Source organism: Zerene cesonia, chromosome 9 (genome assembly GCF_012273895.1).
Source record: "Zerene cesonia ecotype Mississippi chromosome 9, Zerene_cesonia_1.1, whole genome shotgun sequence".
In the NCBI taxonomy this organism is placed as follows: Eukaryota; Metazoa; Arthropoda; class Insecta; order Lepidoptera; family Pieridae; genus Zerene; species Zerene cesonia.
In genome coordinates, this window is record NC_052110.1 from 4,689,708 (window position 1) to 4,712,976 (window position 23,269).

Genomic DNA, 23,269 nt, shown 5'->3' on the forward strand with positions numbered 1-23,269 from the left:
ATAATGAATAAATCGCGTTTAAAATCCGTTTAAATATTTTTTAATTTCTAAAAGTAATGGGATATCTCGCAGGCGACAGCCACCGGCAGTGGACGGCGTTCACCGCGGTGAAGGCGAGCGCGGCGGGCCCGGCGCCCGCCCCCGCCCCCGCGCAGCCCATGTCCACGCAGGCGGCGCTGGACAGCGCCATCGCGAGCATCATTAGGTACGTTAAAGAAATATTTATTTATTAAGAGAAAAAAAATGACTACGATTTACTCCGTTTTGGGAGTGTTTCTAATAAAAAGAAATGTAATTAAGATTTCAGAACCTTTCGTTATTTTTGAGATTATTAGTTAAAGGAGGTCATTCATCTGTGAGGAGGGAATATTACTAGCTGCGCCCCGCAATTTCACCCGCGTAAGTCTGTATCCCGTAGGGATATCGGAATAAAAAGTTGCCTATATGTCATTTCAGTTGTCCAGCTGTCTACGTACCAAATTCCCTTGCAATCGGTTCAGCAGAGTTTTGCGTGAAAGAGCAACAAACACACACACATCCTTACAAACATTCGCATTTATAATATTAGTAGGATAGTAGGATTACAATGCTATAAAACTAAAAATGAAACATGCATATTTATTCAATAATAATGTATTCAATTGCAATCGCCGACAGTCCGGCGGCGAGCAGCGGTGTGCAGGTGATATCGAGCGGCGTGTCGGCGCAGGCGGCCGCCCCCGCCCCCGCCCCCCCCAGCGCGCTCAGCAACGCCCTGCTCAAGAGCGTGACGTTGGTCAACCGGAACATCGGCGATAGCAAACCTACCGGTATGGAAACTTTGTTGTGAGAGTCTATATTATAAATTGTTATTGTCCGTTTGTATGCGCTAATCTTAGAAACTAGTGGACCGATTTAAAAATTTTATTTCACCGTTGGATGTGTACGCGATCCCTGAGTATACGTACGTATATAACGTACTGCAGGCGATGTCAGGGTGGAACGCTTGTATGATATATTGTTAGTTTGATGAAAAAGTTATGTTTGCTTATGCCAAGTTAGTCATGCGATTTAAATAATTCAAATTTTATTTAGTTACAACTTTTTCAATGGAATTATACTCACACCAACACAAAATGTTTATTTATCTGAGGTGTTGTTGTGCTTCTTCTGATAACATTATTTTAACAGTCATATAGTAGTGATTATTTTTTCATTTTAATATAGTTAAAAGAAATGACTTCCTAACCGTTGAGACTAACTAAAAACACCCACAGGATACAATGCTCAATTACTACAATACCCATTACATTACTTTATGGCTTTGGGCTTCATTAAATCTTACATCCGTAACCGTTCGATGTGAATATGTGCCATATTTCACAATTTCTGTCATCTGGTCTCTAATAACAAAATAAATGAATTAATTTTAATTGAAATATATTTCTCTTAACGTCACACAAACTGGCAGGTCCGATAACGCTGTCAGTGGACGCGTCAGGCAATCTGTTCATCAAGGCGAGCCAACCGCCGGAACCGCCGACCGACGCCGCGCCGCACGCCAACCAGCTGCACTATGTTCTGCAGCGGCTTTACGTGCCTTCCTTTACTGGTACGTGTGTATATATTGATAATCTATATGATGGTGTAGTCGCGATTTTGTTCGCAGCAATAGTTCTCTTTGTTGCGGGTATTTTTAGGAATATCAAGAGAAGAGTGAACAGGTACCTTCTAGGGAAGCGCGTTTCTGCTTAGACCACACCTCAGCTTACCATCAGGCGAGATCGTGGTCAAGCGCTGCCCTATTATAGATAAAAAAATGTGTCTAATTACTGATAAATTTATTATATATTCGTAGTTAGGGCTAAACTTAAACTCAAATAAACTAGATTCTTTTATTACCAATCATCGTAATAAACTAAATAATGTACACCAATGATATATTTAGGTGTATAAATCACTCTATTTCATAAATCGATTATCAAATTGTTATTATAATGAAATGATTACAGAAGTGGAAACAAACAAGACTCCCACGCAGACGGTCCAAAGCGCCCCCCCAACTGTGATAGTGTCGCAGAGTAACAACAGTCTCAACAGTAACAACAGTGCACCAATCAGCAAACCTAATACGTGAGTATGACTTTCATATTTTTCAACTGTATTAAAAAAAAGTTTATTAGGCCTAATTCGAGTATATTTTTGTAGCTTTGTAATTTTTGATCTTTCGACCGGGTGAAGCAGTTTTAAGGATTTTGAAGGACAATTTGAAGGCTGTTTAGTTGTTTTTATTGGAATTAGAAAAATTTTGACTCGAAAAATATATTTAAAGGGCTATTCTTTTTTTCATTTCATTCGTTTGTTTGAATGCGGTAGTTTTAATGAAGGTCATTACAAGTACATTACATACACAGTACATCATTACAAGCCATGAAAGGTTATGAAATATTATTTATTTTTGTTTTTAAACATATTTTGAAAATAATGTGGAAATAATTTTCATTAGAGTTTTGGAATCAGTATGTTTATGTACAAATTGTTATTCTAACAATAATTCAAGAACAAAAAATAAAATGTCACAAATATTTGCTAATCTCAGTGAGTGGGATGGAGTGGAAGAGACTCGTCCGTTCCCCCTCGCACCGACTCCTGCGCAGTTGGGACGGGCGCCGCTGCAAAAGAGACTTAGTAGAGGTTTGTATTTCATTATCAAAGAATATCACTATTTTGTAGATATAAATACCTATACAATGTGATAAAAATGAATCTGTACTTGTGCACTAGTAAATTTGTATTACAGAATAATTATTTTATAGTGCTAGAAAATTTTGATTGTAAAATGTACAAGTATAATCTTTTATATAAGCTGCAGCAAAGTTCTAAATGTACAGATATTTATATTTTGCTATGAATAATATAAATCAAACTATTATTTACAGATACCTTAATTTATTATTGATAGCATAATATCAAATTCGTTGTTATAAAAATGCTCTTTCGGATTAAATAAGAACCTAATGTCTGTTTTCGTCTATTCTAACTTAAAATTTTCAAGCAGATTTATAAGTTTATTTGATCATTTAATCATATATACTTTCATGTACTTATGTCCATTTCAGGAGCGTCCACAGGTTCAGTGGGCAGCGACCAAAGCGTGCCTCGCTCGGAAAGCAACCCGGTACCACACTTTGACACGCCGGAGTCGTTGCAATCGCCCAAGAAAATTGAGAACCTGCCCAGTCCTTCTTTGAAGAAGAGTTTGTTTAAAAAGGGCAACGAGGACGGAAGGGATAAGTATGTATCCTTTATTATCTTGGTTAGGGTCGCCAGGATTAAATAATTTCGTTACATATACTCCTCTTATGTATAAGAGCAAGTGAAGCACTTTAGTTGATCCTATCATTAAGGGGTGTTTTATTAAATTATATTTATTATTTGTAGAAAAGATTTATTTTCCCGCCTAAGTGTACGGCAAACTAACGGGTCGGTAGTCTACACTTATGTTATAAAAAGGAAACTTTTGTATTTTTGTTCGCTTGTATCGTTGTCACGCAAAAACCACTGGGCCGATTTCAAAAACTCTTTCACCATTAGGGTCGTGGTGAGCAGTTGGTCAGTAATTAGAATAGAATAGAATAGTTTATTTCAAGAAACAAGGTACACAACATGAAAGATAGATGAAAAATGTATGTACATAAGAATGATAATAAAGAAATTAACAAAAAAATGATACGAATAAATTTTAAACAATTGTTTGTTTGCTGAGATAAAATATCTGTGTGGTGTACTACATTTTCTGAAAAAGGGCCTTGACCCAACATGATGCCATACAATGAATATGTATCGCAGAGTGCTGGAGACGGTGAACTTCGAGGCGAAGTTCAGCACGCTGCCGCAGTTCAAGCCGGAGGCGGCCAGCCCCAGCGGCATGGTGGTGCCGCGCAGCCCGCAGCTCTACTTGCGGAAGAAACACGCCAAGATCGGTGCGTGTTCATTTCTTTGGGTTTTTTTTTATTATTATTTACTATATTTCCGTTCGCGTAGTGTAAGAAAATTCCTATGGGATTGAAGGTGAGACGTTTCATCGCGGTGTCTATGTGGCTCTATAGCCTCCTCAGAAATGATGTCATAAAATCACTGTGTTGATATCAATAAGGACAAGCAATCAAACACACCTTTGCTTTTATAAAATTAGCTAAGATATGATATTAGAACTTTGTTTGCTTTTCTTTATAAGTGATTATTGACTCATTTTAAGATACCCTACTCTAATGTTAAGTAATTTTTACCTGTATAAAAAGGGTTTGAACGAGCTAATTCCGGCACCAGCAGTGGTGCCTATTGATGCAGGAAATATATATAATTAAAATTTTGATTATATACGAGTATTATAATTTTTTGTAGTAGATCCTGGTAGAGATCGTCATCTAGCGTATAAACCGCCTTTGCATGTTTTTTAAAGTAAGTTTTGTCTATTGTAATGTTATTGGTGTAAAACCGTTTTCATCATACTATCATACTATCACACTAATATTATAAATGTGTAATTTTGTTTGTATGGATGTTTGTCCGTCAATCACGCTGAAACTACTAAACGGATTTTGATGCAATTTGATATACAGACAGGGTATGGACCTGACTTGGGAAATAGGATACTTTATATCCGGATTAAATGCTCCCATATGCTTGGCATATATGCGCGGAGCTGGGACAAGTAAGTATTGTTTGCTTTTCCACAAAGAATTTCCATTTACATATTCTATTTCCAAATAATATAACATTCGCAGAGGACGAAACAACATCCGTGACGCCGCAAATCGAGGCGGAAGTGATGAACGGCAACGGCATCCCCACCCCGCACTCGTACGGCGCCACGCCGCACACCACCACCAAGCTGGTGGGCAACACGTTCTTCGGGCCTGACTTCAATATCGACACCTTCAGAGGTGGGCATTTTTGGACTATATGATATACATATTACATACGTGTGATAAAAATTTGTAAATTATGGATTTGGTTTTGTATTATTAGGATTTTTCTGAGTTTGAGTTTTGTGTTTAGAAAAATTTAATTACTAAAATGTGACTTTGATATTTTTATGGCCAGTCAAGAAAAGTATGGTATAGTAGAACACAATGTCGTTGTCGTTTAGTTGAGGATACAAAATTATGTTACGTATTAAAATGGAGATGGTTAAGAAGGATGTTATTTTTTAGATAATGTATTTGTTTAAGCCTAAGAAAGTATGTTTTTTGTGGTGCTGTTCATTAAAAAAAAATATTTTCCTTAGGAAAGATTCTTTAAAATAGATGATAATAAGCCCGCAGTTTCGTCCGACTGCCACAGACAGACATAAACACACGTTAAACTTAAAACACCCCTCTTTTTGCGTCGGGGATTAAAAATGATTAAATTAAACTGCTTACACATTGTTCGAACTAGACCAAATTGTAGTGGCGCAATCGTTTCACCCAAAAACAATGCACGAGATAAAAAACTAAAAAAAAAAAAAAAATACAGGCCTTTTGATAACATGCTTCTTTTTTTGAAGTCGGTTGAGGAAATCATCATTTGTAGTACATATATAAATAATTAGCGGTCCGCCAATGGCTAATGGCCTAAAGTCTTCCTCAATAAATGGGCTATCTAACACTGAAAGAATTTTTCAAATCGGACCAGTTGTTTCTGAGATTAGTGCTTTCAAACAAAGAAACAAACAAACTCTTCAGCTTTATAATATAAGTATATAATAATATATACATAACGTTCCGTCCGTGCGGCGGCAGTGTCGGAGAGCATGGAGGAGATGTCGCCGCGCACGCCGGGGTCGGGCGCGTGCGGCGCGGCGGGCGCGGGCGGCGCGGGCGCGCGCGGCGAGGCCGGCCACCGCCGCGTGCTCGAGCAGCGCCGCCACCTCGTGCTCAAGCTGTTCCAGGACCACGGCATGTTCCCCACCACGCAGGCCACCACCAGCTTCCAGGTGGGTCTTGTGTCCCCCCCACCCACGCTCTGTTCTGGTTCGGTGCGGGTGTTTACGGAGTGGAAGTGTGACAGTTACACATTGTGCTGTTTCGTTATTGTTTGTGTTTTGTTCCGGGCGCCACAAAGTGTTGAGTGTAAAAATATATAAAATGAATGTAATATACAATATGTCGGATGGTGGTGCCTTTGTTGTTTATTAGAGATTCACTTGCTATTCATACTTGATACAAAATAAGATTAATTTATATTATATTTATTATTTAGCGTGTAGTGCGACGCAAACCGGCGCTATAACGCGCGCTATGAACGCATTCAATCAAACCATACCTTTAATAATAATATAATACATAATTTTGTGTTCCAGGCGGCTCACACGGACATATTCCCCACTAAGATGTCACTGCAGCTGAAGATACGCGAAGTGCGACAGAAGCTGATGGCGCAGTCCAATCTCACGCCGCATTCCGAAGTCAACACGCCTACTAGTGAGTTTTTCATTGGATTGATGTTTATGTTGTTTTAAAGTTAAATTAGACGCATTTTATTATACTCTATTTTTGGTATGTTAAAACGTAGTCCGGTATGAAAATTTGTTTTTATGCTTCAAAAAACTTGGTGAATTATTTTATATTATAATATGTAGTTCTGATAAATCAATTCGACGTGCAAGCCATGCGTCAGTTGTAGCACAATAATATGATGCATTTACATACGTGGATCTGACATAAAACAATTAATCTTATAATCACTTATTTCTTTAAGTCAATTATTTATTTTACTTTTATGACACGTTCGGAAACGTTCTATCTCTTACCTAAATTAATTAAAAATATAATTAATTCTTTCTAGACATAAACTCGCCGTTAGTATCGGCCGCGTTGCAGCCGACCTCCACGGCCAGTTAGCGATGCGGCTACACCCTCTCCATTGTAGTGCAGCAATGAATCAACGTTATACGATGTACATTGCTCCCCATCTACGTAAGAGGATTCGAATTGTGGAACATGCTTGTGTTGAAGCAGCAGTGTAGGTGGAACAGTCGGAAGGAACGCGGTTGCTATGATAACGGATATTCGATTGGTTGAGGGCTTTTTGACAGCCTGTTTAAAAGATCCATCTTCTTGTTATGCTCTTATTTTGAGGAGGATCGTTTTAAATATAAAAATACATCTGAATAGCTAATTGATTTTGTTCACAATTCGTACTGCAATGGGTGGAGTGAAACTCATATGATTTACTTTTTCAGTCTTAATCTATCGAAATTCGTAGCATGCCTTAGTTGCATTCAATACGCGATGTGGCAATTGGTTATATTATAATTAGTAATAACCAAAAACTTATTAGGTATAAGGAAAAATACAAAAAATAAATAAAAAATGTTATGTGCGTGAGTGTTATGGGACGCGGGTGTAACTAATTATGATAAAATATTGTTTATTCACAGTTTTAATATATGCACTTATGTATCCCAATAGTAGAATTCTTACGACTCTGTAGACAAATTCTTTTTTCAAAATAACGCTTGTAAATGAAGCTTGTGTCGTGCTGTCTCGCTCTAACCTAAACGTTCTAATAGGCGAGGAGGAGACGGCACGATGTTACGATTCTTATTGTTACTGTGTTCATCAAAACGGTTCGAAATTTAAAATTAAGATTAGAAATAGTGTCATAAGATCGGTTATCGGTATGGTTAAATTTACGCTACGGAAATTCTATTTTTCATACAGCCTATCCATTAATTCCATGGTTGAATATCATATTTAGTTATCATATACTCAAACGTGCACGATCTCAATGTTTATTTGTATTTTGTTGGATATATTATTATGTAGGATATTATATTTGTATAATCGAATGTATGTATTGTATTACATACTCATTAACGTTAAGTTCAGTTAAGGGAAAGTGGGGATCGATCAATACGGGGTTGATAATTAAGTCACCAATTGAAGGGTGAATACATTTTTTTATTAACGCTTTTTTTAAGGGCCTAGTTTATTCAATAAAAAAATTAAAATAAATTAATTAAACTCTTTGTTATGATAAGGTTACTTTTTAAAACTGTTTTAAATATGATTGGTGAAACATTCTAATTTTGAAAATCAAAGCCCCACATTGGTAGATAACCTGGCGTTTGGCTCTATATCAAAATTAATGGTGTCTATTTGCATTTAGAGTACCAAATGTTGATGCAATACGGACTGTGTATATCGGCTCCTCTGTATAATTAATACATAAGTATTGATAGCGATATTATTGGTAGCATGACGGATTTTTTATTGGTTCCTTGGTTTCGTTTTAAATTTATATAGATCCACTGGTTTTATAGTTAAATTCGCTGCAAGCTGATCGTAACGCTATCAATAGGGGCCATTTTTGGTGCAAAAATTAATCGTTTAGGTCTTTATCATTTTCTATTTTATGTTGTGATGTTCGTCTTCCACGCGTTTGAATTATTATTATTATTATTTTTTTCATTTTATAAAATGAATATCTACTTATTTAAATATCTAATTATGTACAGTGATTTGCGTTAAGATGACAGTGGTTTGATTCGATGCCATGTTTGTATGTGTAAGTTATGTTTAAGGGAACTTTTGTCTATGGCGGGTGCGCAAATATTTTTAATTGTTTTGACAAACTGCGCAATATATGCCATTGTTTATCAATACTTCTGCGCCTTCACTTTCTATACGTCATATAAGTTACGCAACAAATGTAGTCACGTGTTTCTGTAAAACAATTGCGGTTTGGTGTATCGGAATAAATATCACTTATGATGTGAGACTTAAGTTTATAAACGTTGCAATATATGTGTTAGTGTGAGCCCGCCCTTACGATAAGTTGTAGCAGTCTTACCTTTATCGACATTTTACAGAATCAGCTCAAATCATTAAAAACACTAGTTAAATCAATATTTATACATTAACAATCTCACTGTAAATATTAGATTATATTTTAATCTAGCAGTAAGTGTTCCTGGCTCTCAAAGTAATTAGGTTTTTTATTTAGATGCTAATTTTAGATGAGATATATTATTTATACTCGGTAAAATTTCGGCCAATACAAATGTTTATATTATATCAAAATTGTATTTTTAAATGATCTCTTTCGAGTTAGATAATTGCTTTAGGAGTCCGGAAGTGAAGAGAATTTATTAAATATATAATGTAAGAGAATATTTTCGCACTGTTAAATCTTATCTTTATAGAAATGTATGTACTAGTATGTAACTTCATTCCGAATGTTAACGACCGTCAAATCGATAAACGACATAGTTAAACTATCTTACTGATTTTTGACAGAAAAAGGTGTGGAGTGGCTGTTGTTGCGTATACGTCTTAGTATGGATGAAAAATTAAAACCGGTTAAGTGCAATTCAGCTTAAGTACCGAGGGTTTTTAAAATTTGCTTTCCAAAATTTTGCTAGCCTTAATCTTGTTCAAATAAAAACGACGCATAGAAACGAAATTTATTGAAAATGTACTAAACTACAACCTGCGCGTGCTCATGTTCGTTTTAATGTTTTGGAATTGTTGGGTAAAAAAATATAATTATAGAATTGCGTTTCAAATCTAAGATGAAAAAAGTTTCAATTTGATGCATAGTATCGACATAATAAAATATAATACAAAATTGCGGCGTGTTATTCTTTGAAACATAAGTTTGATATTTTTTGCAAATCCATTTTTATACGCTTTTGCAAGTAACAGATTTCTTGTGCAAAACAGTACACTTGTTAATAAAAAAAAAACCCCTCAATCGTGATATCGTTTAACATGAAATCGAAAAAAGTTATTGGTCAATTCGATATTTAGTTAAATTCAGGCCTAATTGTGTAGTGTTGTGTAAGCGAATGTAAGGTAGTTTAACTTCCACAGCGACTTCGTACGAAATATATATAAATGAGAAAATTATAATATAGTGAATTCATGATTGTTTACATATACATGTAAAACACTTGTTACCATATTTACAGATTTCCTTGAGCTCTAAAGATGTTGTGTGACTGTGTGTAGAAGGAATATATAAATATGATTGTTTTTTATAGATTTTATGGCCAGAACCGACTGGTTCTGGCTTCCTTCTTGCTTGCCATGAGAAAATGGTTACAACACCCGGTATATTAAATAAATTAACGTAATTTTTAATTTCATTAATTCGATTAACATATCGTATTCAATTTCCTCACATTAATTCCTTCTTAAAGTTTATAACTGATAGATCAATTCACTTCATAATTAGGTAATAATCTTATATGTATGTGAATATAAGCCTCATTAATTTTATGAAAAGCGTTGTCATTATTGTTTGTCATCATTTGCAGTTGTATCAAGGAAATAAATTTATGTCGACGTAAGATTCATGAGGTTTATAAGAACTTTAAATTAATAGACTAATCAGTACCTACTATATTTTGAATAGACAATTTTGAATGTTTCGATAATTCCAGTCTACATAATTCAACCTTTTTTCACTACAATGTCTTTCTGTTTTTAAACATAAATATGTATTATCGTTTAATATTAATGCACTAAATTCACAATTTATTGTTTAACAATTATAGGTATATACATATAATTTAAAGATCTTGTCAGGAACTCAAAATTTAAGAAATACAAATATCGATTAAACGCAATATAGCTGTGATGAACTTAATCTAAAAGAGCTTTCGAAAATATTCCAGTTAAAGCAAAGGTTGTTATTCGTTTTGATATACCTATTGGTGATGACAAGGTCTTTGTTTACACTTTTGAGGGTTTGTATTAATGTTTCAATTTGCTTTAAAATAAATGTCCACACATTTTGTTAGTCCTTCGGTGTGGTGATGATTCGTGAATGGATGGTTTGTGTTAGTGTAATAACAAATATGAAAATCAATGCTGCGTATTACTAGTGCCTTATTGACTCTCAGATCTTAGCATAGTGTACGAAACCGGACGCGCGACATTCACCTAGGCTTTGTCAGTCAATAACCCAGGTAATAAGCAGTTTATTTAGACTGAATAAACTTTGTTGCTTGTAACAAGTTGTAATGTTATATTTTAAGAGATGTTAGCTATAATTTCAAAAACGACATTTTAAATGAAGCATTTCATATTCGTTATTTATTTCTTCTAAATAAGGTATTAGTCTAATTGTTTAGTCAAAACGGCATACTTTGTAAATAACTTGTTTAAAATGGTTTATTTAGACTTAAGTGTTCAATTTAATGTAAACTAGATTGAATTAGACAAAAATGACCTTTAAAAATCTGAAATGGATGTCACATTGTAGTGAAGTTTTTTAAATGAATCCAATTTATGGACCAATATAATATTCTTTGTAATGGAAAGGAGGAGAATGTTACATGCAGATATATCTAAGACAACAGTTACTGCGGACACATTGTTCAAGCATATTGGATCATTGTACGAACTTATGTTTAAACATAAAACCTCAAAAACGTTTCTGTGTTTTATTTATTTTATTTCTCTCTCCTTATAGAAGCAAATTTGAACACACATTGTCATATTTACAGGCTTCTGTTTCGTACTAGCAAACAATATATTTTAAATACAAATTGTTCTATTTAAACTAATTATGTTGGCATTTCCGTTTTTATTAATATATCAGGGTTTTCCTCTTCAAGGCATGAGAGAGCAGCTTGGAGTTCTGTATCGTCACCAGGATCAGTGAGAACCAAAAATTTTAATGCTCTCATTCTTGCTAATGCTAAAATTGAGCCCACACATATATTGCACCCGGTTATGTCTAAATATTCTAGGCTGTTTCCATTCTGGCCAGCTAATCTATCCAAACACCACACATCAACATGTTTATTGCCTTTTAACGACAACCATTTGAGGAAGTTGAGACCTGTTAAGTTTTGGATTCCTTCATATCTAATACCATTACGATGGAAATTAGTACAATCAACAGCCTCAACAAAATAGCCATCTATAAATCTCGAGGGTAGTTTTAGTTCTGTGATATCTCCACCTATCCATTCCTTTGAACCCCTTAGCCTGAAAACAAGAAGTATTAAATTTAAAAAAATTAATAAAAATGATAAATTATAATATTTAGTTTTGCAGCATTGTAATTGTAATACTTTATAAATAAAAAAAATACTCTTTGCTACATAAAAAAAGTCTTAATTACAAACCTAACAGTTGCTTGACGATATGTGAAGAAATGAACAGCAGCAAGGTTATGGCCTAAAGTTGTAACTCTTTCTGGTAAATATTTTTGGTTCTCGATTTCTTGTAGTTCTTTCATTTGTATCCACCATTCCTTAACATCCTCAAATGTGATATGCGGAATTTTCTGCATAGCGTTTAAAATGCTCATGCTAGGATTTTTCTCTACGAAAATGTTTAATTTGCTTATCTGTTCACCTTCCCTCTTTATCCAGGGTTTGCGCCATTCAGTATATACCTGATCATATACTTTACGTGGTTGAGGGCCTGCTTCATGTTTTTCATATATAGATGTTTTATTTTCAGACTCACTATAATGTCGAATAGAGTAAATACGACGAAGTAGATTTTTATTTTTAATATTGAAAGCCATTTTATAGATATTACAATTTTGAACTTAAAATTATAATCTTTAATAACTATATCTAATGGGTAACGTTAGATATACATTATATAAAATATATTTTAAAACCTTTATTGTTTTCTTTGCCCACGAAATTATATGTTTTGACTTTGAAAATTAGGGAGTTGACATCTGTCGAACAGCTGACTGACATTGACGGCTTATTTTAACAATGTTCGTTTTGAAACTTCTCTAGATTCTAAGTGTAAGCACCAATATTTAAATATATTTTTAGTTTCTTGTGTTAAAAAATAAAATTGGCAGAGAAATGATGGAGATAGAGAAAATGTATTATCTTCTACGGCTATAAAAAGTATTCAACTGGAGAGCAAGGTATAATTAACAGTTTATGAAACCATTCGAATGATGTTAACGTTAGGATAAATTAAATTTAAATAGAGTATTAAATTGTTAAATAACGTATTTGATATTGTTATTTATAAGTAGCATGAAAATGTTGTTATTTATTAGTAACAAAAAAAAATGAGCGTTTCTTTGGTAAATAATTTATTCAAAAACTTTGAACTGTTCTTTGTGAATTCACCTTTTTTTTTCAGTGAAAGTTTAACACCTTAATTTTACCTTTGTTCTATATCTCTATAAACCATTGATCAGACGGATTTTACTCGATACCTACCATTATATAGTATTCGTTCTCTAAAAATAAGAACAGCTTTTAGTACAGTATTTTTTTAGCATGATAATAAAAGATCATGTGTAATCACTAACAATAATTTTGTATAATGAACGTAGACCTAATAACTAACGTATTCTATTTTTATGCTCATGGAAAAGTGTATAGGTATTTATGTCTTCATCTGTTTATGAACTTTTCTAAATGCTCATGAATGTGAACAATCCCTAATTCTTTTCCAAAGTTGCTTTTGGCAACTTTCCAAGAGGACGCTTCGTTGGTTTATTTCAACCCAGAGCGTTCACAGTTGACGTCGCGATAACCAAATCAATTCCAATCAAGCTTTCCTCGTTCATTATTATTAAACAATATTTTTAAAGAATGCAAGCGTAGATTAAAACTAAACTTTATTTAATTTTTATAGTTTCTGTTTGAAAAAGGTTCAAGTCTTGATAATGTATGTATTTCTTATATTTTAAGTTCTATTTTGCATCAAATAGGAATGCTTCTTAATGATATCCGCCTTGATTTGTTTATGTGTCTAACAATTTCTACATCACTTCATTTCTAACCTATTAATGGAAATAATATGTATTATTATAAAGTAAACATAAACATAAGCACGTGTTTAACTCGTAGTATGCCAAATATTTACTGGCTTCGAACTGATTAGCATGAAATACACATGTGGGTATATTTCACTCAAATTTTGGTGGATCATAATTATTATTACAGTATGTTTTTTACATGCATCGCTTGTTTATTTATAACTCACTCTATTTTGGAATGTTGAATTCTTTTTGCTTGTCCTACTTTATCATATATATATATTATATATATTTATGTCTAAAGCGGATACAGTATACAGAAGTATAACAGCGCATATAGTCGTGCTTAAGAAAAACTTCAAATTTTTGACTCCTTAAAACTTAGGTGTGTCGACGATATAAAGTCATGAATGGAGTGCTGAAAGTCAAGATTTTTCTTTTAGGTATAGAATATAGATAGATGCTATCTGACCCGGCAAACGCTGTTCTGCCTTACTCTTATCATTTAGGGGTATGAAAAATAGATGTTGGCCGATTCTCAGACCTACCCGATATGCACACAAAATTTTCATTTGAATCGGTCCACCCGTTTCGGAGGAGTAAGGTTACTAACATTGTGACACGAGAATTTTATATATAAGATATTTTTAGTTCTAATGGTTGTGAACGTTATTTAAATGAAATACAAAAATTAATGCATTTTTCACCCTCTCAGCAAAACATTTAATTCCGCTATTTTTTTCTGCACCCAACAACTTTACAACTTTATTTACAGGTTATTAAAAATAACAGTATTACTATTATTAATAATTAATATATGCACGGGACAACAAGCAAAATGCGATCAAACACCGCCCCAAGCGACGGTGCGGACACCGAGCGAGAATAAGGGCATATACAGAATGAGTATCAGTACTAAGGGCAATGACACTAATATCTACCGCCCGGATCAGACTTATGTTTGTAAGACTTATTGAATAAGTATTTGAAAATACGTTATATCCATACTTGGCTATGCGTACCAACACTAAAGTAGATACTTCTAATTTAGTTGAAATCGAAAATATGCTTTATTTTGTACATTTGGTGTTGCTTATATTTGTTAACTATTAAAATGCTAGGAAATGAGATATTATTAAAATTTTATTATATACCTAATTTAAGACAGATTATATACATTTTCAGTAAAGCTGACAACAAACAATTCGACACGACCATTCCGTTGGTTCATGATAACCGTGGAAGATCCTGAAGTCGACAACACGACATATGAGTTTGACCACAAGTCCATAGACGTAGGAAGCCTCAAAACTATAGACACGCACAAGCAGTCTAGATACAGTGAGCGGTGTTATAACTCTGTGGAGAATACTGATAATTCCGATAAGTATAAAGTTGAGGTAAGTTTTTGTGATACTTTCAGGCCTAATTTGTTTAATAAATTAATAATAGGTGTTACGTACATATAATGTATATAAGAAAAACTTGTTTTAACTAAATGAACTTGTAGCAATGGAAAACGTGTTCTAAGGAAACACGGGCTTAAACGGTACCTTACATATTCGTTGGAAGAAATATGTCAAATATAGTATGTACATTTCAGGTGCATTGGGTATCTCCGAAACAGAATGACCGTAACCAGAAGGTCCGTCTCCGAGCGATGGTGGCTGAAAACGAAGAGGTGTGGCACATTGGGGAGAATCTCACGATTTTGTTGGAAAAAGATGATCGTCGGCCTTTAGATTCTCCTCCATACACCCCAGTGGATACCTGCAACCTTTGCAGTGAGGCTAGATATGAGGTTAGGTTCTTTGTTCTTCGTTACGCATTAGCATTTTTTAGGTTTTTAAATTTAATAGAGAAAACAAAACACACATACACACACACACGATTCTTTAGTGACGGGCTAGATTAGCCGTGTAGTACAATTACCTATATAGGTATATACTAATATCATAAACTAGCTGTAACCTGCAACGTCACTCGCGTTGTAAACACGTCGGAAGAAAGTGTGCTTGTCCAGACTACAATATTATAATTAAAATTTGATTCAGGTATGGTTTGAGATCCGAGAAAGGACACGAGAGTAATTAGCTCGGACATCTTACGGCAACGGGAACTATTCGGGAAATACCTCGGACTGTCTATTTTTTCCTATGGCTACGCGGGCGAATATAAAAATTAATGTCATTATATTCGAAAAGATATTATGTGGAGTAAATGTTAAAAAAATATATGAAATGATGACCTACTGCATATTAATATATAGTCAAAGCTGTCTATAAACTGAGGATAATTCGCGTTTACAATGCTTTCAACCAGAAGAAGTAATTATAAGTTTACGTAAGTTATTAAGCGCAGAACTGAAATCAAAGTTGTAACTTGTTACTTTATATAAAGCATTCACAAAACTGTAAACGAGGAACCGTATTAAGGATCTCGGAGATTTTAGATTTATAATTGTATTTTATAACTTTAACGTGAACAATTTGTATTTGGAAGTGCTGTCTTTATTGGATTTAGTCTTTCCTAACGTTGTTAACGAAATAAATCGGCAATTGATTCATTAGGTTAGCAAATTTTACGGTTCTGTTGAAAGTTTCATAAATTTACTTAATACTCTGAGTGAGTGCGTTTAATTTACTAGCGATACTGTGTGAAAATTAGGCAGATATTGTTTTTCCATTCGATATTAATAAACGAATTATATATAACCGACCGGCTTCATTTACTTTATATTATTCACCAATAATCCGAAAACTATGGTGTCTTACAATTCGTAAAGTATTTTTCAATGTTTGTACATTTATAACTTCGTGGGTTTATAACCGATTGTCGTTTACTTCCTCAACTTTGTGTCATAAGAAAATTACGCATTTGCAGGTAACTTTCAAAGGTCGCTGGTCAAGAATGACTCATCCCCGCTACTACCCCAGCAGACCTGATGATAACGGTTTTAGTCACATCGTTGGCGCTTCTCATTCGTTCTCCTACATTTTGTGGCAGCCTGGTGATAAAGCCAGCCCTGGTCTAAAGAAACTCGCTGAAGAGGCCGATATTAGCGGCGTTGAGAGGGAAATCATTGATGCTGTAAGTATTCTATTATAAAAATTCTTGTACTCTCAATGTTTCTATGTCCTTCATAGCCTTCTTAGTAAAATGGGTCTGTAATTTATATACATAAGCCATAGATGGGCTCTTTAATAGGCGACGGATTATAAACGTATGTAACGGTATGATATAAAAATACCCAAATACATAGATTGCGTTCCTCTTATATTTATGTGTATAATTAAACTCGTATTAAAATATCGTAGGTGAAAATGTAAATTATCACGTAAGCCGTTGCTATAACAAAAATCATTGCTACTTTTTAGGGAAATCATTCATCTAATTTTGCAATCCATTTTTAAACGAATCGACACAAAATTCACACGACAAAAATTAATTAATTTATTACACAATGCAAAAATAAATTATACACACAAAATATGCATTGAAAAATTATATGGAATGAGATGTAAAATGTAATGAGATGGGCGAGGGAAATTCAGGGGCGGATGAAATACTATGTCAATGGCGTGATAGCGAAAAATGCAAGAGAAAGTGCTGCCAAAAAGAGTTTATAATTATCACCACTCTTAATCAACCTGTTCGTAATAAAACTTTTCTTCATTCCTGATTGCTGTTTTTTGTGCGATTTCCTAGTTAAATAAACATAATAAAACTTCTCAATCGTAACTAAGCTAACCTGATTAAACACCTTTAGTTTTTCTCCTAATTGCTATTTTTCTCATCTCCCATCCATTTCTCCTAGATAAACTACAAAACCATTTTCTTCCATATTATATCCTACCTGAAAGAACCAATATTTTCCAGATGTCACCACAGAACGGTACAAGAACTCTAATCCGCGGCAAGCGCCGCTACCACCCCTACATGTGGGAACCATCCCACTCCCTCTTCCGCGTGGACAAAGTCCACCACCTGTTCTCAGTGCTGGTGGCGATGAAGCCGTCTCCGGACTGGTTCCTGGGCGCCACCAGGTTCGAGCTGTGCACTGATGTAGGGTGGTTGGAGACCTCTGAAATACCATTGTATCCGTGGGACGCGGGGACCGTTGACGGAATCTCTTATGAGGTATACGGTTTTGGATGAAAACTACGTACTTAAAACTTACTAGTTTTACGTAGTTTTTACTATATACACTAGACTTAGTATTCTGTTATCTGTGGTAAAACGATTGAAAAACTGTGCAATTACATCATAGATTACACACTTATATACTGGTACATGATGTGTGATTGTGGGCTGCCAGAGACAAACTACCGTTTACCCCTGCAGGAGGGCCCAAATACAATGTTTTTTTATTTTTTACTTTTTTTCCAACCCAGCCATATAGTTGTAAACACAATATTGAACTTTCTATTAATTTTTCCTTTTCATTTTACTGAATTTTCTATTAATTTTTCCTCCGTTCTAGTCGGCCCCTTCAGTAACACTCCCCGTGGATGCCGTGGACCGCGTGGCGGTGGGCTCCTTCAACAAGGAGTCACCGTTCTACCAGATGAATCTCAATGAGTTGAAGCCCTTTGCGTTCTTGCAAGTTAGGCGCCTTGATGTGTATCCCCTGGTGGATGCTGATTGCAACGAGGAACAAGGTGAAAGTCCAATATTATGAGATCCAACTAAGATTTATTTGTACTTTTAAACAATGATTAATTTAATTTTGTCTTTTTCTAGCATCTAATTTAAATACAAACTCATTAACACCATGACGTTTAAATCGACACGTTTAACATCTCAAAATGGCGCTAATGATCCTATTCTTTTTTTATTTTTTAGAGCCTGAAGTTGAAGAAGAAAAAGAAGTCGTCGAAAAGAAAAATACTGAAGAGTAAGTTTTTGAATCGTTTCATAATCGTATGACGAAGTATGTGACGAAGGACGCATTAGTGGTTAAATTACCGCCATTTAAAATCGAAATGTAATTTGAAGTATATAAAACAACTTGTTTTTTTTAATTTAGTTTATATAGAGATAATTTGACTTTTACATAAGAATAAATAGAAACAAAATTAACTTCCTGAGTCTAAACGATGATAAGAAATACTATAATATATTCATTGTAAAAAATATTATTCTATAAGTGAATTTAAATATTACATCGCAGGGAAGATGAAGAACCAAAGATATTAGAATCAATACAAGGGCCCCGTGACTGCACTCTGGGGACATGGGGCGAATGGACCGAATGTGTACCCGATACAGGCGCGTGTGGGTCTGGGACACAAATACGATCGAGGCAAATGCAGAAATTGTATTATGAAAGTTATCAAGTGAGTTGGGTGTTTTTGACGTTTTTTTTTACTACCTGTTCGCCCCGGTTTCGCCCGTGCATATATAGCCTATGTCATTCAGTGAAATTTTCTAATGGTGAATACAGAAGAAAATGTTTAATGCAGCTTTCTAATAATCGTCCTATGAATGATGAAGGGGGTTTTTGAAAAGGCAGAAAATAATATAAAATGTGAATTAATCTCAAAGTTTCTTACGAATACTTAGGTTTTATGGTGTAGTTAATAAATTAATGAAAGAATCTCAACAAAATATACTCTCACCCACCTAGCGAGAAACATGTTCATTGAAAAATACATAAATTTTAATTATATACGTTTTATTTTTTTCCCTTCCAGGTGGATGACAGCAACCAAAATGTTGGTTCATGTCAACCAAATTCGGATGGCCCTGTGCAGTCTCGCCAGTGTTTTGTTAATTGTTAAAATTTGATAAAAAAGAAACAGTTTACTTACGATGACTGTACAATTTTCATGGGGTTATTTGTTGTCTTGGGAAATAATAAGTATTTAAAATGATGCGCTTCGTTATGTTTGGTAAGATGAAAAGTATAATATGTTTAATAAGTATGTTGAACTAAATAGATTTATGGGAGCTTGTTGCTCAGCTTTTTATAACAATTTACTTAATATATTAATAATTAATTATAATATTATTTAATGTATTAAGATGTCGATAGTACAGGTATTTACTATTTATTGTTTGTCTTATTCAGAAATAAATACGTTTATGATTAATTCTCATTTTTATTTTATATTTTAAGACAATATCCTTTTTTTCATTAAATAAACTTGTATTTGTTAACGGTGACTGCTCCTAGGATATATCTACCTAGAAAGTAACCATAATTTTTGAAATTTTGTTTTTTTTTTTCTCGAGATAGACTCCTTGGCATAGTGGTTGACGCGTGAGCGTAGAACCGATTGTCCTGGTTTCGATTGCCGGAGAGGACACACAACAAATCTAATTGTCCATAGAGAAATTCAATCGATGAAATAGATGTATAACATTTGCCTCATAACCTCTAGAGAACAAGGGACTTCACTTATTTTTTCTATCAATCAAAGGACTGATAAAGGCGATTTTCTTTGGTTAATATAAATTATATAAAGTATGCTAATCAAAATTAACTCTAACCATAAGTTTTAATATTATACGAGAAACGCTGCGATTCTATTCATTTGATAAAAAGATCTCAAGGAAACGCAATCCATTGCTGCTGTAATGAAATCTCATTACATTGTAATAACAGAAAGTGGCGTGAAGGTAAATCTGACATTATACGGAATGCATCCGGACAGACACCGTTAATCTTATACCTACATTGGAAGTTGGTGTTGCGCAAACAAGCTAAGGAATGTACCTGATATAATGCTATTTTTCTTTTATTTAACCGACGTTCCTAAAAACGAAGGTTTTGTTAATAGATAACTTTCGTTTCGTCAACCTTTTCGCGTGAGCATTTTTGTATTTGATTGGATATTGTTTATATGGAGTGGTATACTCCGGTACGTGGGTGACCTTTTTTGTAGTTGTAATTTATTTTGCTTATTGTATAGTATTAGGTATTTAATAAGCATAATACTACATGATATGATAAATATGATAAATGTGAAAGTGTGTTTGCTTGTTCTTCTTTCACGCCGCAATGGAGCTATTTTATGTAATACAGAAATACTGATTTTTTACAACAGTAAAACACCTCAATCCCATGACAATTTCTTTAGACCACGCGAGCGAAGCCGCGCGCAACATCAAATATGAAATAAATGGTGATTTATATGCATCTTCAATAATTTTTTCTCATTATATTTTATCTATTTGTATGATACAGTGTTAGTTAGCAAAATATATTAATTCAAATTACATCTCGAATTTAAATTCAAGAACATATATGTACTTTTCACTATGATCGATCTACTAGTTCACATAACAAATGTCTTTCATTAGTGGCTAGTTTTACTTTTCTTTGCAATGTTTCGTAATTTTCGTCTATCTATTCTTCGATTAAAACTAAGATACAGTTAGTCCTATTTGTTTGTCAATGTAATTAAGATCCTAAAACAATGAAGTTTTATTTTATATCATTTCGGTTCTATGTGAGACAGACTTAATGCCAAGATTAAGTAGAGAATATGGTCTCTAATTGGTTCGTTAATTTGATTGTCTGTGGCAACTTGGGTACGAAGTAATAACTTAAAGAGTCTTAATGTGATATACAACGTCCTAATGAGACTGTGTAAGATTAAAATTCACTCGACGACTTAAGCGATTAAAGTCAATTTTTGGGAGGAATTTAGTTAAATAGCTATCTCTATTCTGGTATTGTTTGAGTAAGTTAAGTCGTTTACGTTTTAATATTGATAACACTGAATACGAGAAAAATTAAACCCTTATGGGTTATGGTATTGCATACCTATTACCAGATCCAGCTTCTGTGTTCTGTCAGATTTAAGTTTATTGCTTCTGTTAATTTTCTTTAATTTATTTCTATTGGTGGTCGAATCGTTATGGTTAGTAATTATATAATAATATTACAGTATCGTGGGCATTTGTTTACAGTTATATATTTTCATTATATAGCCTTTATAATTTATACATGTTATAATAAACAACGGAGAGTTTGTTTGAACGTGCTAATCTTAGAAACTACTGAACAGTTTCAAACTTCATTCACTGTGGTGGTCACGAAAGGTGGTGTAAATTAATATAAAAAAATCACTTACAATTTATAGATACAAATAAAAAGGCAAATAATAGTGTGTTTGTTCGAACAAATTTAAACATAGACTCATTAGCCGCTGGCCATTTTGGGGACTCCCAATGTTAATTAGGCGTTGCTCAAAGATTTATCTATTGTCATGAGACCTGTGAATTAATTTGTGTACGAATGGAGTTTAATGCTTTTTTATATACGAATGCGAAAGTAAATATTTATCGTGTCTATGTTCGTTTTTTAATTTGAATAATGTGTCATTATTGCCCACGCAAAATTAAAAATTACCCTATCTAGATTTTTTTCGAAAAAGTGAGTTTTCTTTTTGCTCAAATCTATATGTTATATGTAGAAGAAGGTTGTGTTAGTTACAGCGAATATAAATCAAGAACGGCCCACTTGGATTAGGATAACAACTTACAAAACACCACTATCTGCGAAAAGCTGGTGGCATATATAAAACTCATATCACTACATAACATAAAGCAAAGTCGCTTTCTGTCCTCTGTGTGTCTGTATGCTTAGATCTTTTAAATTGCGCAACAGATTTTGATGATATTTTTTTAATAACTACAAGAGTAAAGTATATATGTATAATAACATCAATTAAACTTCTCCGAACTTAACGCGTGCGAAGCTGCGGGCAAAATCCAGTAAACTATAGTTCAGAACAACATCATAGACAAATATCACATCCACTCACCAAATATTTACACGTTATACGTCACTATTACATGCTATTGCGGGCAAAGCAGTTCACAACAATTGCCTCACCATTACGAAGGTATAAAAAAGTTTTTGATGTGTCCCATTCTGTCGGCAAACTCATGTAAGCGCATATAATGTGTTCTTACAACATATTTTAGTGGGTCATAACATTCAGTCTTGGAAGTCGGCCAAAATGGATGTGCCTTTCTTACTTCCGCCTCATTAATCATAATTCAATGATTGTCCATTTTCGGAAATCTATTTCATTGATATATGAAGGGGAATGAGCTTCGCTTATTAATTTTTATTGCTTGTATAAGTATCCATTCAATTTTATTGTTTATAGTTCCCGGACTGTGACGCAGCGAAACTTGAAAAAAGTAAAATTTGTAAATTTGTTAATCCATTCTGATATATAAGGCACGAAATTTGTATGTATTACAAATGCTTATTGTATTAATTTGATGTTTATGTGAAGGGGAGAATGTTAAACGATATCATACCTCTGGAAATGGAAAAGAAATTGGGAATTGTCATACAATAATTAAATAAAAAACCACTCAATATAACAAGATAACGTCGTTGGCAATAGGCAACGATGTCATAAATATTCTAAGAATAAATTAACAATCCCATCCTGTTTCCATTTTTTTTACATCGCAAATCCTACTTCGTTCTTTCAGTTCACAGAAAGCGACGTTATCGCTGTAAATATCATATTATAAGAGACACCTAAGCTAGTTTCTCATAATATTGTAT

The 23,269-nt window shown here is 33.9% G+C and overlaps 3 protein-coding genes across 3 annotated transcripts in view; 2 read left to right on the plus strand and 1 right to left on the minus strand.

Annotated features, from left to right (window-relative positions):
- LOC119829170 overlaps positions 1 to 11,409 on the plus strand; it is a 34,343-nt gene extending 22,934 nt beyond the window's left edge. Inside the window, exons 18-28 of the mRNA XM_038351572.1 lie at positions 73 to 205; positions 658 to 809; positions 1,451 to 1,591; positions 1,992 to 2,112; positions 2,579 to 2,673; positions 3,099 to 3,273; positions 3,829 to 3,962; positions 4,767 to 4,925; positions 5,766 to 5,959; positions 6,326 to 6,446; positions 6,811 to 11,409. Coding sequence (XP_038207500.1) covers positions 73 to 205; positions 658 to 809; positions 1,451 to 1,591; positions 1,992 to 2,112; positions 2,579 to 2,673; positions 3,099 to 3,273; positions 3,829 to 3,962; positions 4,767 to 4,925; positions 5,766 to 5,959; positions 6,326 to 6,446; positions 6,811 to 6,866 — 1,481 coding nt within the window. The 3' untranslated portion in view covers positions 6,867 to 11,409. The remainder of the gene's footprint in view (positions 1 to 72; positions 206 to 657; positions 810 to 1,450; positions 1,592 to 1,991; positions 2,113 to 2,578; positions 2,674 to 3,098; positions 3,274 to 3,828; positions 3,963 to 4,766; positions 4,926 to 5,765; positions 5,960 to 6,325; positions 6,447 to 6,810) is intronic.
- A 4-nt stretch (positions 11,410 to 11,413) lies between these two features.
- On the minus strand, positions 11,414 to 12,661 carry LOC119829120 (distal membrane-arm assembly complex protein 2). Its single transcript, XM_038351509.1, has 2 exons — positions 12,110 to 12,661; positions 11,414 to 11,969 (listed from the first exon to the last, which is right to left on the minus strand). The coding sequence occupies exons 1-2, from the start codon at positions 12,514 to 12,516 to the stop codon at positions 11,543 to 11,545; spliced, it is 834 nt and encodes a 277-aa protein (XP_038207437.1). The 5' UTR covers positions 12,517 to 12,661; the 3' UTR covers positions 11,414 to 11,542.
- Positions 12,662 to 13,488: 827 nt separating this feature from the next.
- On the plus strand, positions 13,489 to 19,524 carry LOC119828993 (spondin-2-like). Its single transcript, XM_038351339.1, has 10 exons — positions 13,489 to 13,637; positions 14,504 to 14,691; positions 14,914 to 15,128; positions 15,332 to 15,529; positions 16,612 to 16,818; positions 17,608 to 17,868; positions 18,212 to 18,389; positions 18,574 to 18,625; positions 18,902 to 19,067; positions 19,425 to 19,524. Coding segments are annotated over exons 1-10 (1,554 nt in total). The 5' UTR covers positions 13,489 to 13,635; the 3' UTR covers positions 19,512 to 19,524.
- Positions 19,525 to 23,269: the final 3,745 nt, after the last annotated feature.

Coding starts and splice junctions, on each gene's coding strand:
- LOC119828993 (XM_038351339.1), top strand. Junction 16,819..17,607: donor AGAGGGAAATCATTGATGCT/GTAAGTATTCTA, acceptor AATATTTTCCAG/ATGTCACCACAGAACGGTAC. Junction 17,869..18,211: donor TTGACGGAATCTCTTATGAG/GTATACGGTTTT, acceptor CCTCCGTTCTAG/TCGGCCCCTTCAGTAACACT.
- LOC119829120 (XM_038351509.1), bottom strand. CDS start 12,516: ATGGCTTTCAATATTAAAAATAAAAATCTACTTCGTCGTATTTACTCT. Junction 11,970..12,109: donor TATCGTCAAGCAACTGTTAG/GTTTGTAATTAA, acceptor TCTTGTTTTCAG/GCTAAGGGGTTCAAAGGAAT.